At 48.1% G+C, this 16,546-nt stretch overlaps 1 protein-coding gene across 5 annotated transcripts in view; it reads right to left on the bottom strand.

The window, feature by feature from the left end:
* HCN4 (hyperpolarization activated cyclic nucleotide gated potassium channel 4) overlaps window positions 1-16,546 on the bottom strand; it is a 175,025-nt gene that overhangs the window by 115,423 nt on the left and 43,056 nt on the right. For all 5 annotated transcript variants that reach the window (XM_044978649.1, XM_044978653.1, XM_044978651.1 and 2 more), the window contains one exon: window positions 13,917-14,340. In XM_044978649.1, the coding sequence (XP_044834584.1) occupies window positions 13,917-14,340 (424 nt within the window). The remainder of the gene's footprint in view (window positions 1-13,916; window positions 14,341-16,546) is intronic.

A 16,546-nucleotide genomic window follows, 5' to 3' on the forward strand; every position in this document is an offset into this window, starting at 1 on the left:
TGAATCTAGCTTCTCAGCCTCCCTTCGATGGCTCTATGCAAACCCCCATTACCTACCCCTTCTGCCCTTGTTTCATCCTTCACTCCCTGTGCACCTCCACAGCCTCTCTCCCAACCGATCCCTTTATTGCCTGCCCCATTGCTTACTTCACGCCTTCTCTCATGATGCCCCACTGCTCAGAACAACCTCCCACTCCCCTCTCTCACACCAATCTCTCTGCTTTCACAACATAGCTGCCCTGGTTAGGCCTATCTGTAAAGCGTAGACCCTCTGGGGTAGGGGAATGATACAGGCAGCTCATCACACTGAACACATCCAGCAAGAGCATGGTCTTCATAGTGAAGGTAACTATCCATTGGAACAACTGACCAAGGATCAGGGTGGATTCTCCATCACTAGCACTATTTAAATCCAGATGGGATGTTTTTCTAAACAGTCAGCTCTGGTTCCAATGGGGATTGTTTAGGGGCAGGTCTCTGGTCTGTGCTGCACAGAAAGTCAAACTAGATCAGGGGTTCCCAAACTTGGTTTGCAGCTTGTTCAGGGTAAGCCCCTGGTGGGCCGTGAGATGCTTTGCTTACCTGAGCGTCCGTAGGTATGGCCGCTCGCAGCTCCCAGTGGCTGGGAATGGCGAACCGCAGCCACTGGGAGCTGCGAGCAGCCGTACCTGCGGACACTCAGGCAAACAAAGAGTCTTGCGGCTCGCCAGAGGCTTACCCTGAACAAGCCATGAACCAAGTTTGGGAACCCCTGGACTAGATGATCACAGTGGACCCTTCTAGCCCTGAAATTGTTGACTATCATTGTTACCAGCCCATCACTCCTTTCCAAAACCCTCTGCCTATCTCCTTGCTGTGTCACTGTTGTAATTACTGCCCCTTAGGGGACAGTGGCCATGAAGTTTGGTGACACAATCATGTTCCAGGATCTTGAGCTAATGAGTCTCTCCATGGTCAGCAAAGTAAATAAATCAAGGAAGAGGAGGTAAAAGACCCCACTGGATGGTGCTTCTGCAGGTTTGCAATACAATGTGGGGCCACAGGAGACAATAAGTGTGGAACAGAGGGATAGATAGGCCTTAGCTTAGCCTAGGACTGTCTTTCTAGAGTGGGGAGATAAGAGGTGCATGGCTGGCCAAAGAGCGACACAGGGATAATTGTATTTTGAAATAGTATCTGAGCTGGATTGCTCAGAATGCAGATCAGGACAGATCCTGGTCCTCTAGCTCCAAGGTGCTTTGCAAACATTAACTATCTTTAACCTCTCAAGCCCCACAGCTAGTTCAGCTATTGTTAACTCTGTTCTACTGATAGGGAAACTGAGGTCTTGACATTCATGGACCGATGTATGAACTCAGAAGTTCCTATTTTCATTCCTTTCACCAACAGGCAGATTTCCTCTGGTCAGTTCTGATTTCTGGCTTTTCCCATAAACATGGGAGGAGACCTTCCTGGAGAAAATGGTGATGATCCATTTACCTGCAGTTCAGCAGGTGGCCATTTGCTATTGTGCTCTGCAGGGTAGATCTTTGTCATTTTCCACTGTCCAAACAAACAAAACCTCATTTTTTCCTTTTAGAAAATGAAGCATTTTGCCCTTGACCAGCCTGACAATTTCATGGAAATCTGCAAGTCACATCAGCTGTGGAGACCAGCAAGGTGGGAGCCAACAGCTCTGAAGAGTGACCCAGCTTGGGATCTGTATTAAGCAGACAACCTGCTGCCATTGTCCGTCCTGCAGATGCTGCCGAGCATTCAGCAGCACAAATGCTGAGTCATGCATTGTGACTCTCACTGCCTCAAGAGGAGTTTGGGCTGCCATGCTGTCTGGGATTTTTGTGCACTAGCCAGCGATGTGCTGCCAATGCATGAAACAAGGGGCTACCACAAAACTTTGCCAGGAGCGTGGGATAAACCTTAGGGCACTGCAGTGAGGAGGGACAGAATCTGGGCAACCCAGTCACTTGTTTTTGTATTTAAACAAAAATTGCTTTCTTGGCTGGAAGAGAATCAAAGAAAGAGGTGGGTGGCAGCATGGACCCAACTGGCTCTTTGGAAGGCTTATCCTTTGTTCCCGACACTGTGCAGAGCATATGGAGAATACAGCCCAGAGTTTGGCATGTGTCATCTGATGAAGGGGTGGATGGGGGTGGGTGGGAGGTAACTTTGGGGTTTCTTCTCCCAGCAAGTGTTTTGAAAATCCCCAACCCTTAGTGCACCCTGATCCATTCCACACACTTCATGGGGATTGTAACAATCACCAGGGAGAAGCTATCCATGGCAGGGATGGCTTAGCAATATCCAGAGAGGGGATGACTCCTCCAGAGGCAAGGAAATTCCCTCAAGCACCCTCTCCAGTTTGGTGGCAGAATTTTAGCCCGGGGATCCCAAAGAGCCCTCTCCAGCAGCTGCATGCAGTTTGCTTTGGCTGTGTTTCTAACTGAAAGAAGGAGGAGGATTGCTGCTAGGATACTAATGCCCCTCTTCGTGGTGGGAGATGCTGTTGTAGTGCAGAGAAGATCCAAGCTTCTGTCTGGAAGCTCTGCTGCTGGAGCTCCAGGTAAGGGAGCCTCCTTGAGGTCTCAGAATCCCCAATGGCCTGATGATTAACTCCATTAACAACGGAATTGGCCTCTCTCTTGATTAAGTGATGGTGGATTGAAACGAGAAAGGCTTTTGGATTTCTGTTGTAAATGCACTGTCAGGCCTCACCCCCACGCTGGACATTCAAAGCCCCAGTTGCCAAAAGGATCATGGAGAACGGCCCCAGCCTTTCCTTCTGCCCTCACGTTATTCCTTTTTGCTCAGAGCCGGGGGGGGAGGGCGGGGGGAGTACGCTTGGGTTGACATGGAAGAGGGAGCTGAGAAAATTCATCTTTCTGAGAGAAGCAGAAGTAAAATGTCAACTTGCAGCCCAGAAAAAGTTACACATTGATTTCTACTTCATATAAATGAGGTTAAGTTGAATGCATTAAGCTGGTAAACTGGATAATTGCATGTCCTGAAACTGTCTTCACCACAGCTCTTTCCACAGCTGCACTTAGAAAATAACTTCATTAGTATGGCTCTCACTCATCAACCCTTCACACTACTCCGTGTCACATCAGATGCAAAGCCGGCACCCCCTGGGGTGATTTTCCCCCTTTAACTAATGGAAAGGGGCCATTTGGCTCTCCCTGTCACGTCTGCATATTGGTGCTGAGAAAGAAGTGGTTAAAAAAATAAATGTGCTCAGGGCTGGAGCTTTCTATCCTCTCTTCCCCCCCCCCCCAGGGTGTGCTGTGGAGACAGCACCCCACCGTGGCTGTTCAGAACTTCCAGGAGTGACGTGGGAATTGCTTTGGGCAAAAGATGGCTTGGGAGCACTCTGGAGGACGAGCACCCACAAAGTTTCTTCATCCTCTAAGCCATCTGCACAAGGTCAAGGGAGGAGGGGCAGTTGGTGCTTTCCTGAGTGGGGAACCCAACTAATGTACCCAGCAGTGCTCCACAGCCCCATGGGGGACTGACCAGGCCTCAGCCCTTATGTGTACAAAGAAATGGTTAGCAATGCTGCTGGCCATGCTGCCCAACCAATTGCCCCCTGAGCCATCCCTGCAGGTAGGAGGATTCCTGGTCCCTCAGCTCAACTGACACCCCCCCACCCCCTACCCCCATTGCATCTCGTACTTGAAAAGGCAGCTCTTGCCCTTAAGGGAGCTCCCTTGCATGACAGTACCCACAGTGCCCTTCCAGCTCACAACTACTCCATGACCATGCTAGTATCTCAGGTCTGGGGACAAGCAAAAAACGTCAGCAAGGCCTGGGTGTACTCAGCCGTCTTCACTACAGTGGGTGCGAGCTGCAAGAGGTATGCAGCTGCTGTCTAGGTCTAGAGCCCCTGCAGTGATTCAGTGCATTCCACAGGCTACATTACACTCCTTCAAACCAGGAGACCTGGGGTTTCGTTCATTAACCCACTGCCCAACCCATCCTCTGTACCGGAATGCATGAAGGGGCCATGCATATGTGCATTACTGTGGAGTCAATTTGGACAGCAGCTAGTGGTGGCTTGTACACTGAAGGGTTCACCTGATCTCGTGCCTAGGTAGAACAGGGTTGAAGCACAGCATGCATGGCCACACGGTTCGAGGGCAGATGCCCCTTTGCTGAACATATGGCCTAAATCATCGCAGTAGGTCATTTTTATTTTTCCTGCCCTGTTGAGTGATTCTTCTCTGTCCCATTTCCATTCATTCCTCAGTGTCCTGTCTGTGCAAAGTAGGTACCCAGTTTTATATACTCTCTTAACCAATGTGGTTCCCTGCTGCTACACCCTACTATTACGGCCCCAAACCCCCTAGGCTCACACCTGCAACCAGCTGTGGGTGAGGTTCGGTTTCAGAGACAGCTCCTTTCCTGGGGTTGCTTTTTAACCATTTTGCCCTGTGAAATTGTCAGGCAGGTTCTCTGCCTCACTTGTGGGTCCAACGTCCATCTCTCCCACCTGTCTCATTTGATAATAAAGCAGCAGAGAGGAAACTCTGCTCTCGCCAGCTGTCTCGTTACGTTCTTTACCTGACATGACTACCATCCAGAGAGCCTTCTTGGAAGTGGGTTCACTGTCATTTTCTGAGGGCAGCAATTACACTGCTGCCCTTTGCTAAGGCTAAGGCAAAATGGATTTATCTGCTATGTGGTGCCAGGCACATCTGGCAGAAACACTTGGCACGTTTGGCTGAGCACGTCTCTCATGCTGCCCAAACACTATACCATGGATTGCAAGCGGAAAGACCAGGGCGGTGGGATCAACATCCCAGTTTCTAATGAAACCCTCAATCAAAAGGATCCCATTGGCAGCTGCTAACATATGTGCTGTACACATCATTTTAGGCAGCTTAGCCACAGAAGACGCAGCCCTGGCTATGCAGAGGTCTGCACTGATCTTCTTTGGCAGGTTTGCTGTGGCACATGGACTGCTTGAGCTGGTTTGTCCCTTACGACAGTTTCCCAATGCCACTGAGAATGGAGACCTTCTAAACTGCCTAGCACAGGCCCATGTAGGTCTGAATCTCAGCTGCTTCCATGTATCTCAGCAGATACCCATCAGGCCTTGACCCTCTTGGTCCCTGTGCTCATTGGACTCTCTCCACATTAGTTACAGGGTTACCAGTGGCTCCTCAGCTGCTCATGCTGCTACACATGGGCTTAATCTGGAATTCAGAACACAAGACACAGCACTGGGGTGCTCCAGCAATGCCCCATGTGGCAACATGATGGGTCTCAGTGTGACAAGAGCACCATGGGGCTATATCAGTACAGTAGGTGACTGGCCCATTACCAGCATATGTAGCATCTATGGGAAGAGTTTATATCTAGGTCACCTGGCTCCCCCTTATTTACTGGCCTCTTATGAAACCACCATGGTTGGAATCCGAATCTCCCTGTGCCGAACTCAGGGCCGGCTCCAGGCATCAGCAAAGGAAGCAGGTGCTTGGGGCGGCCAATGGAAAGGGGTGGCATGTCCGGGTCTTCGGCAGCAATTCGGCGGTGGGTCCCTCACTTCCTCTCGGAGGGAAGGACCTGCCACCGAAGAATGAAGCGGCGCAGTAGAGCCGCCGCTGAAGTGCTGCCAATCACAGCTTTTTTTGCTTCGCCACTCGGGGTCGCAAAAAAGCTGGAGCCAGCCTTGGCTGGACTCCAGTACTCCTTCACCTGAGACACTGTGTTACCATGACACGGCAGCCTGGGGCTAGAATATAACCTAGCAGAAAACTCTACACAAAAATAACTGTCTGGAAAAAATGGCCATGACTGGGGAGGCATGGACTTCGAATGAGGAGCTGCTGCTGCTGGCTGGGAAATAGATCTGAGCTCTCCAAGAGGAGAGCAGCCTTATCACAGTGCCCAGAACGCACCGGGAAAGGAACGTCATATGGAGTAGTCTAGAAGAGAGTCCTACGGATGGCAAAGTGACAGGCTACAGCAGACTCTAGATAGCACCTGATTCTAGATAGATTTGATCATCCTGTCCTTAAATCACAGTGTGTTTGGTGCCGGTGAAAGGTGCCAGTGTGATAGCCCTGATGACTTGCAGGCCAGGCAGAGGCAGGACAAACTTCCCTGTACGTGCTTTCACCCTGCTCTAGAGAGACCACCCTCCAGGACTGAGAGGCTGCCTCTGAATGGGACCTGGGGACCAATGGGGCCAGCTGTGGTGATGACTTTGTAACAGACACGTGTCTGCTGAAAATTGATCAGAGATAAATAGTCAAACAGCCATAAGATGGCATATAATGTCCATTCACTACCAAGCTGGATCTGAATTAGTGACCTAGAGACAAATGGCTCTGCAGCCCCTGGAGCCATCCATTCTCTTTATCCTCCCATCTCATTGATAACAGAAACATTAAATATTGACAGAAAGCAAGTGTAAAACTGCTTTTCTCTTCTCTATCCCAACCTCCTCGACCTTTGCAGCCGCGCAGCTATTCAAATATTTGCCTTGCTCTTTATAATTCATTACAACCCATTTTTTTATTATATTCACTTTGAAATTGTGTATTTTCATTGCCCAGGTGGAAAGCTTAATTTGCACTACAGCTACATAACTTCCTGCTGAGGGCAACATCCAAGACCAGACCTTGTTAGCTTTATTCCTCTAACAAGGACTCTGCTTAGGTACAGATGTCAATCTCTAGCAGTCACAACGCATTAAGGAAGGTTGTGATGATGTGTAGGAGCAGAGGGGCACCCATTCCCCCCAAATGACACTTTGCTGCAAAAGGGGTCACGTTTACAAGTCAAACAGCAGGTCACCATGTACAGGGGTGAAATACTGCCCCACTGAAATCAGTTGGAGTTTGAATTAGTGGGGCCAGGATTTCCTCCGGAGGTAACACTTGCCAGGGCTCTTGGTCATTCTATGCAGTGGGAATGCAAGTTACTAGGGCTTCAGCAGGAATGCTAGAGGCTGCTCCAGTGGTGTTAAACAAAAGCTTGATCGTGCCATTTAAAGAAATGCAGGGGTGTACAATTTGGAAGCCTACTGTCTAGACTCCCTCCAGTGGATCGGCTTTCGTTCAGAGATCTCAGAGAAGGTCCTGGGTCATGCTACAGACTTTCCAATGGGGGTTTGCCTTGACAGTGAACATTAGAGATTAACAATGCCCTGGAGGTCATTTTCAACACCTAGCAAACTGGGGCCCCCAAACAATGTTGGGACCTTGAGGATCTACTGTAGCACTATAATTTGACCCATCTGCTCCATCCCCAGTGCAGGACTGCACCCTGCACTACATTCTCTAGAGCAGCACTTCTCAGACTATGGGGCAGGCCTCCCATGGGAGGCACGGGAATCATAGAATCATGAATCATAGAAGATTAGGGTTGGAAGAGACCTCAGGAGGTCATCTAGGCCAAAGTCATCTGTATCAAGGGAGGTGCAAGCTGTGTGTTTATTTTTTAAGAACTCTGGCTGTCAGCCCTGGGTGGCTGGGGCTTGTACAGAAGGGCCATGCACACCCAGGAGGTGGGGATAAAGGGAACAGCCAGAGCCCTGCCACCCAGGCTTGGGCTCGTCCCCCCACCAAGCCCTCACTGGAGGCAGCCCGAGCTCATGTTCTCCTTTCCACCCCCTCCATTCCCACACCAGAAGGCAGCCTGGGCTCGGGCTCTCCTTACCCCCTGCAGTCTCTCACCGGGATGCCGTGGGCCTCTGGTTATCAGCCCAGAGTGGCAGCACCAGTGCAGAAGTAAGGATGGCAATGGGGCACTAATCTGCTGTGAAAAGTGATATTAATGAATATCACTTTTCACATTAACCACCCTTATTTCTGTGCTGCTGCTGGGGCAGTGCTGCCTTCAGAGCTGGGTGCCCAGCCAGCAGCTACTGCTCTCCACTCTTATTCTTTCCTCACAAGCCGATCCCTCCTTTTAAGCATGTTTTTTGGGCTTCTCTGAAGTCCTCAAATGTGCCAATGTCTTTCTGCAACTGAGATACCCATAACATTAAGTTACAGACCCTGAGAACTGTATATTCTCCAGGCTAAACTTACACCCCTTACCAGTACTCAGCAGAGGCAGAGGACAAGATCAGCAACCTGTTTGATAGCACTGGATGGGGAAAGGTTTTTTCTTCCTAGGGAAAATACTTTTTTTAAAAGTTGTCATTTAAATTTTTCCTTCAGAAGTTTTCATGTTTTTAATAAAAAAAATTCGAAAAATCCCAAACCTGAATTTTTTTTCAGTTTTTGATTTCCAAAAGCAAAAATCATTTTGTTTTTTTTGATGAAAAAAAAAGTCCTACAGAAAAGTCCATCGTAATCAAAGCACCATTTTTTCTCCAAAACAAAAATTTAACCAGAGCTGCTGTTTTGCTGTTTAAAAACAGATTTCTCAAGAAGGAGATTCCACTGTTCTCCAGCTACACATTTAATTTCACTAAGGAAACAACGGCCTTGACCTCAAATGACCGACAAGTCTACACATGGTACTACATACTAGTACTGAGTGTTAGGGTAGGTGCCACTGGCAAAGCTCAGCAAATTAGATTGATCATTCAGTCAGTTTTGCCTCTTTCTCATTTCAAACTTTGTCTGAGCAAAGATTTTTATTGTATTTAACATTCAAAATCTGAACCACTCTTGCTTGTTTTGATTGGATGCACAGATCAGAGGTTGACCACAATGGTCCTGTCTGGTGGAATCAGAGGCATGTGGTCTTGTTTCTGTCCCTCGACCGGAGGAATTTAAGACAAGTTTTTTAGGGCAAATACTTGCATTTATGTGGTCAAAATCTGATTTCCAAGAATATTCTCTCCTAGTTATTTAAAACTGGCTCTTTCCACAGTCATTCCTGCCAGGACGCTTGTTTGCAGGAATACTTTTAGAAAGCAAATACAAATGACTACGATGAACTGAATGAATTTACATTTTAGTTCAAGTGAACATTAGCAAAATCTTTGTTGAAGCCTTTGCCCTGCTCTAACCTCACAAGCCAACAGAGGAAGTCGGGGTTGTCTGTTCATCCGGTTCCTGAGCCCATGGCCCCTTCTAGCACCAACAGGAACGGATAAGTGGCTGGTTGTGTTGCTGCACTGCAGCCTTTGAGAAGGTTCTCCCCCACACTCACTGTGGGGCTGAATTCATGCAGTGCTTGTACAACTCCAACATGTGAGATGGGAACAAATGGGGGTGGGGGAGTAGAGTGAACTTGGGAAATGAACATCTTACAAGTTCTACCCCTTCAACTCTGAGAAAGAGCTGGGATAGAAAGCACGCACACATGTCCGTGTGTGTAGGGCCAGTAATTTAGAGCCCCTCTGCATTTAGGGGCAAGAGGAGCTGTGGATGGATGCCTGAACTCCCTACCCTCAGAAGGAACTTAAGTCTCAATATTAGGTGACTATTTTCCCCCCTGCAGCAGCAATTTCTCCCTCAGAAGGCAAGGCACAAGCTCCATGCAGGTGAATCAAACTGCTCTATCACAACACTAGGTTTCCACCCACAGAGTAGGACGCTTCACCCCTCCCCTCCTCGCCAGCTAGCCTTATCACACTCACACTGTCCTCCTAACTAGCCCATGCATACGAACTAACCCTGCCTCCTACTGACCCCTGCACAGTCTGTCTGGCTACTGTTCCCCACCCTCTCCTTAACTACTCTCCACACCCCTGCTCTGTGTGTAGGGGGCTGGCTAGCTAGAGAGACAGAATGAGGACAGTGGGGGTGGCTAGTAAACAAGGGAGAGTGACTGCATGTTAGCCTCTCCTCAGCCTGCCCATACATGCAGCCATTTCCCCATATCAGCTAGGCCCCAACCCAGACAGACCCTCACTTCCCTCTCGCCCCCCACATCGTTCTGTCTCTCTCTGGTCAGCTAGCCCTCCATCTCACGCCCTGCCCCCACAGTCAATCCAGTCTCACATGGCTCCCTGCTACAGCTACATTTCTGGCCTGCGCAGTGAGGAGAGCTGCATGGGAACTTGTCATCTGAGACAGATCAGCTGTTGGCACTTCAGGGTAAGAGATGCGAGAACTGTCTGTGTTATTCCAGTGAGCAGGACAGACTAACCTTGCCCAAGGAGGAGGAGTAACAAGCCTCCCTAACACCTCACTGCTTTGTAGCATGTGACACCCCAACAAGGAGATCTCTCGCCACTCCACCCAAAACCAAGAAACCTTCCTACTGTTGGGTCATCCTCGAGAACCAGCTGTTTCAGCTCAGTCCTGTACCAAAGACAGGCCTGGGCTTGCACTGCTGAGCTCTGCACTGTAGTCCCCAGTGGCAATACATCGCCATCTGTCCCTTACACTTGCAGTGTAACACCTCGCTGGAGAGCCTGATCTCTGGAGTGTTCCAGAGAATCTGGAGATGTCATGCCAATGGTAGCCACACCTGTCTTAGTGTCGCTGGTAGCAAAGGTGCAATAAACCACATGTTGGTCATGTTATCAGACTCAAATTAGGGGCAGTTGCCCACTGTGAGATGGGAGGGTAGCAGGGGAAGAGTGTGCCTGATTAGCTCTTAATTGCTGATGTTTTAAACAAGTTCAGTACAAGAAGCAGCCAAATTATTTAACTCCTCTTGGACCAGCAGAACCATAGCACAGAAAGGAACAGATTCATGCTCCTTCAACACTACAAAGACTCCTAGGCTAGAGATAGTCAAACTACTCATGTCAAACAAACCCGATAGCTTTCTTTGACAGCTAACAAACCTTGTGGATAGGGGGAAGCAGTAGGCATGGTATATCTTGATGTTAGTAAAGCTTTTTATACCGTCTCACATGACCTTCTCATAAACAAACTAGGGAAATACAATCTAGATGGAGCTACTGTAAGATGAGAGTAGTTATCACTGGTTCACAGTCAGGCTGAAAGGGCATAACGAGTGGGGTCCCACAGGGATCTGTTCTGGGTCCAGTTCTGTTCAATATCTTAATCAATGATTTAGATAATGGCATAGAGAGTACACTTATAAAGTGTGTGAACGATACCAAGCTGGGAGGATAGGATCATAATTCAAAATGATCTGGACAAACTGGAGAAATGGTCTGAAGTAAATAGGATGAAATTCAATAAGGACAAATGCAAAGTACTCCATCTAGGAAAGAACAATCAGTTGCACACATACAAAATGGGAAACGACTGCCTAGGAAGGAGTACTGCAGAAAGGGATCTGGGGGTCATAGTGGACCACAAGCTAAATAGGAGTCAATAGTGTAACACTGTTTCAAAAAAGGCAAACATCATTCTGGGATGTATTAGCAGAAGTGTTATAAGCAAGACATGAGAAGTAATTCTTCCACTCTACTCCACACTAATTAGGCCTCCACTGGAGTGTTGTGTCCAGTTCTGGGTGCCACATTTCAGGAAAGATGTGGACAAATTGAAGAAAGTCCAGAGAAAAGCAACAAAAATGATTAAAGGTCTAGAAAACATGACCTATGAGGGAAAACTGAAAAAATTGGGTTTGTTTAGTGTAGAAAAGAGAAAACTGAGAGGGGACAGGAGAACAGTTTTCAAGTACATAAAAGGTTGTTACAAGGAGGAGGGATAATTGTTCTGCTTAATCATTGAGGATAGGACAAGAAGTAATGGGCTTAAATTGCAGCAAGGGAGGTTTAGGCTGGACATTAGGAAAAACTTCCTGTCAGGGTGGTCAAGCACTGGAATAAATTGCCTAGGGAGTTTGTGGAATCTCCATCATTGGAGATTTTTAAGAGCAGGTTAAACAAACACCTGTCAGGGATGGTCTAGATAATACTTAGTCCTGCCATGAGGCAGGGGACTGGACTAGATGTCCTCTCAAGGTTCCCTTCCAGTCCTATGATTCTACTCATTGCAAATATTTGTGCCTGAATTAATCCCATGCAGAGTCATTTGTGAATGGACTGTGATTCTATCAGACATATTTATTCATCAGTATTAATGAATGGCTTTGGATAGACAATTTTCAGGCTATGGATTCGTTCGCTTCATCTACTCACAGTTCATTATTGTGTGTTTGGTCACCCAATTCACATGGTATTGTTTCTGTTCTCTGATTGGAACTAGGAGGCCTGGATTCTGTTTCCAGCTCTGCTTCTGACCTGCTGTGTGACCTGGGGAAAGCCACTCCCCCCAACCCCCCATGCCTCTGCTTCTCTTCCCTACTTTCATCTGTCTTGTCTATTTACAAACTACTTGGGGTGACTGCCCCTCACTGTGTCCCCACACAGTGCCAAGCACAATGGGGCTCTGATCTTGATTGGGGACCTTTGGCACTACTCTAATACAAATTATTATTATTAAGAACACACAGATGAACCCCAGAGATTTCACAGTGACTGAGGACCCTCCCTTCTTAGCCATGCCACTATGTGGAGCAGGACAGGAAATGGCACAATTGCATAAAATCGGTGCTCCCAAAACTGGGGAACCCAGGACTAGCTGGGGTACAGAGAAGAGAAAAAATGCATGACACTTGACCAGCCTTTCCTCCACTGCAGATGTGCTCCTGAGACATGGGTATAAATATAGGGAGCTTCTTCCCTGCTCCTGTGGAGGGAGCAGGGGACTGGGAGGTGATCAGTTCTTAGGCCATAGCCAAGACAGGGGGCTCCAATCAAACCAACCTGGGAACCAGAGTATCAACATCCATACACTGGAATTTCCTTGCAGGGCCAGGGAGGTGCTGGGAGCTATCAGGCTGTGCCAGATTGTTACATTTCTCCCCATCACCAAGCAGTGCCTGCTTGCCAGCAGATTGTCTGGCTTTCTTTTTCCCCTGAACATGGCGTTTGAGAATTTAGAAAAGCTGGCAGGTTATAAATACATCACCAAGCTGTTTACTCAAGAGATAAGCATGTAATGAATGTCCGTGTCTGTGCAGGCACCTGAAGAGAGGCTGATACCCCAGGTCAGTGTTTCTCAAATGCAGCCACGACAGCCTCTAAAGTATGGATGGAAATTGGGGGGCATTGTCCCCCACAAAAATGTATATGTTTATAGTGTGGGGGGAAGACAATGTAAAGGTTCCACTGCCTCCCGAACAGTTTGAGTCACAGCCCACCCCTTACCCTCAGTCTCCCCTCCCAGAAAACAGTGGCCTCTCCCTGCAGCACCCAGCTGTTGCTCCTGAATAGCTGTTACCAAGGGCAGTGAGATGCGCTGCTTTGCTGTTTGTGCTGGTGCCACCAGCAGGTATCAGTGCCCTGCATTCCGGGCAGCGCATCTGGAGACACGAGGGACCAGTGTGTGGGGGGCCTGCAGCAGTTATCTGTGGAAGCAGCTGCAATGTTCGGTTGCTGGGGCACTCCTCTGATCAGCTTCCCCACTCCCGCCTAGCCAGGGCATGGAGAGTCTGGGACTCCGCAGGCAGCTGGTGAGTTCCCAACCCATCTTCCCCAGGGCAGGGTCTCACTGAAAGGCCACGGGAGATAGGGACAGAGATAGGTCGGAATTTGGATGTGTATCTGTGCATATTTATTTGTTTTTCCTAAAGTTAATTAAATATTTTAGGAAGGATTGTCAGAGCAGCCCCCAGCAAGAGATGGTGGCCACACTCTGAGATTTGAGAGTGTTGTGAAAACCCCTGCCCTAGGTTATTTACCCGGTAGTGCTTTCTGGCTCTAAAATGGCTATCCATTTCTCCTTGAGGTTACTCTACAATCTCATATGAAGTGCAGTGGGATAACCTGAATTTACTCTCATTTTAAACAGTGAAACATCATCCAACATTACATCATGGCCCTTAAAGAGACAGTACACTCTAAAGCAATAGTGCCAAAATTTTGCCAGGTTAAGGGTCCTCCTGGCAACTTGCCAAGAGCCACATCTAGAACCCAAGTCTTCTCCCATTTACAGTGGTGTGAAATGGGAAGAACTGCGCTCCTGGTGTGAGGGGAAAGGGGCCTCAGGGCCCAAGTGCACATGAAATACAGCCTCTGCTCACCTCCTCCCATTGGTGGATGTAGCGGATGAGCCTGGAGAGCCTCAGCAGGCGCAAGAGGCTGAGGATTTTGGTGAAGCGCACAATGCGCAGAGCCCGGGCAGTCTTGTAAACCTCCGAGTCGATACGGGTCTCCACGATCAGGAAGATGTAGTCCACGGGGATGGAGGAGATAAAATCCACCACGAACCAGCTCTTCAGGTACTTCATCTTAATTCGTTGGGGGTCAAGGATGATCTCGGTGTTATCCTCTACCACGATGCCGGTCCGGAAGTTGAGAACGAGGTCGATGAGGAAAAAGGTGTCTGAGACCACATTGAAAACGATCCACGGGGTGGTGTTCTCATCCTTGAAGAAAGTGATGCCCACAGGGATAATGATCAGGTTTCCCACCATCAGGAGCAGCATGGTCAGATCCCAGTAGAACCTATACAGTGAGACAGAGACAGAATATCAGCCAAAGGAGGGCCCTAGGGCAAGAGAGACCAAGTCATCTGCTTTAGAAAACTGTACTGTTATTAGCTTCCCCACCCCCTGCCCGCCTGTCAGAGGTATGTCTAGGGCACACCAGTGACCACTGTATTTAGGCACTTAATGTAACGAGGGATATTAGGTTGCTGGCACGGTGGATCCTGATGGGGGTGTAGGGTACAATGGGGGTGTCCACTCCAAACCCCTGATCAGGGCTTTGGAATAACCCAAAAGACCAAGACATTTACATGGCTGACAAAAACAACCACCGTTCTAACAATAAACAAACACTAAAAAAAAAAAAAAAAAAAGCTAATGGGAGGGATAGCTCAGTGGTTTGAGCATTGGCCTGCTAAACCCAGGGTTGTGAGTTCAATCCTTGAGGGGGCCATTTGGGGAACTGGGGTAAAAATCTGGGGATTGGTCCTGCTTTGAGCAGGGTGTTGGACTAGATGACCTCCTGAGGTTCCTTCCAACCCTGATATTCTATGATTCTAAACCCTCTCACTGCAGGTGTCAGCCGACCTTTGGGAGTCAGAAGGAACGTAGTGCTTTGGGCAGGCTCTCTCAGAACTGCCCACTGCGGGTTTCTTGCACTTGCCCCTGAAGCAGTTGGTGCTGATCACACTCAGAAAGAGGACTCTGTACTAGATGGAGCCTGCTCTGATCCAGTGCAGTATCCCAAGAATTCAGCTTAGATTTCTCACTGCGCTTAGCGTGTGCAGAGACTGGATTTTGGGAGTTTAGACAGTGCTCCATGGATGCCCATGCAGTGCAGAAATGATCAATACAGCTCATAGTCGCATGCCTGAAGATACGTATTTAATTGTAAAGTAACCAAGAGAAACATTTCACTGCTGTGCCCTCAAACAAGTCTCTGATACTCTGGTCTTTTCTTTATTGGTCAATCAATATTATCTGAAGGGCTCTCAGAACAGCATTCTTTTTATTTTTGGAAAGCACTGTGTGTCTGAGCATAATCCCTGATGTTATAAACCACTCGCTGATTTTTAACCAGGCATTAGTATAATAGATAAGTGATCACATGATGCTGCTGCAGCAGCTAATCCAGAGTAAGACAGACAGAAAACCTTACTAGTTCTCAGACTTTGCTGAGGAGTCTCACAAATAACCTAGTAGCCTCACTCCAATCCTCAACAGAGGCTTAACTAGTGGAGACATCGACGGCCTCATCACCACCAAGGCGTGGTCTACACTAGGGTGGGGGGTCGAACTAAGGTACGCGACTTCAGCTACGCGAATAGCGTAGCTGAAGTCAAACTACCTTAGTTCGAACTACTTACCTGTCCAGACGCCGCGGGATCGAAGTCCGCGGCTCCCCCATCGACTCTGCCACCGCCGTTCGCAGTGGTGGAGTTCCGGAGTCGACGGGAGCGCGTTCGGAGTTCGAACTATCCCGTCTACATTAGACGGGATAGTTCGAACTCCAATAAGTCAAATGCTATGCGTCGACCCGGCAGGTAAGTATAGACCTATCCCAAGACAGCATTACTTCTACACAGTATACTACAGGGCATTTACTGCTATATTAAGAAGTATCATAAACAATTAAAATTAAAATGCGCATGTCAAAGTAAATGAACCAAGTGCACAGGGCAAACTCATCTATCGGCTTTGTTTACTTACTCACACAGTCACAAGATACTTTATTTATTATTCTTCATTTCCTGAGCACCCAGTATATTCTCTGCCATGTAGAGTACAAAGAGGAAGACAAGGTCACCATCCCAAAAGGCTTACAATAGGAGAGAGAAATTCCACTCCTATTTACACTGAGGCACTCTTGAGTGGAGCTGCTCTGGATTTTCATTGATGTAACCAAGCACAGAATTTGGTCTGTGAAACAGACATAGCACATGTTTCTTGGCAAATTCGCTACACAGCCAAGATGGGTTTGCATCAACCACACCCAACTTTGGGATGCTCAGAATGTAGATCTAGGTAAGAATTTTACTCCTTGAGTCTATATCTTGGACTAGATTCTCAGCTGGCATAAAACAGCATAGCTCTAGCAAGTTCAATGGAGCTACATCAATTTGTGCAAGCTGGGGATCTGACCCCTCATCTTTATTTTGTTAAACTGTCAACAACCAACAACAAAAGACTTCTCTGTCTAGATCAATGAACACTGCACTCCCCAA

Source organism: Mauremys mutica, chromosome 11 (genome assembly GCF_020497125.1).
Source record: "Mauremys mutica isolate MM-2020 ecotype Southern chromosome 11, ASM2049712v1, whole genome shotgun sequence".
Classification (NCBI taxonomy): Eukaryota; Metazoa; Chordata; order Testudines; family Geoemydidae; genus Mauremys; species Mauremys mutica.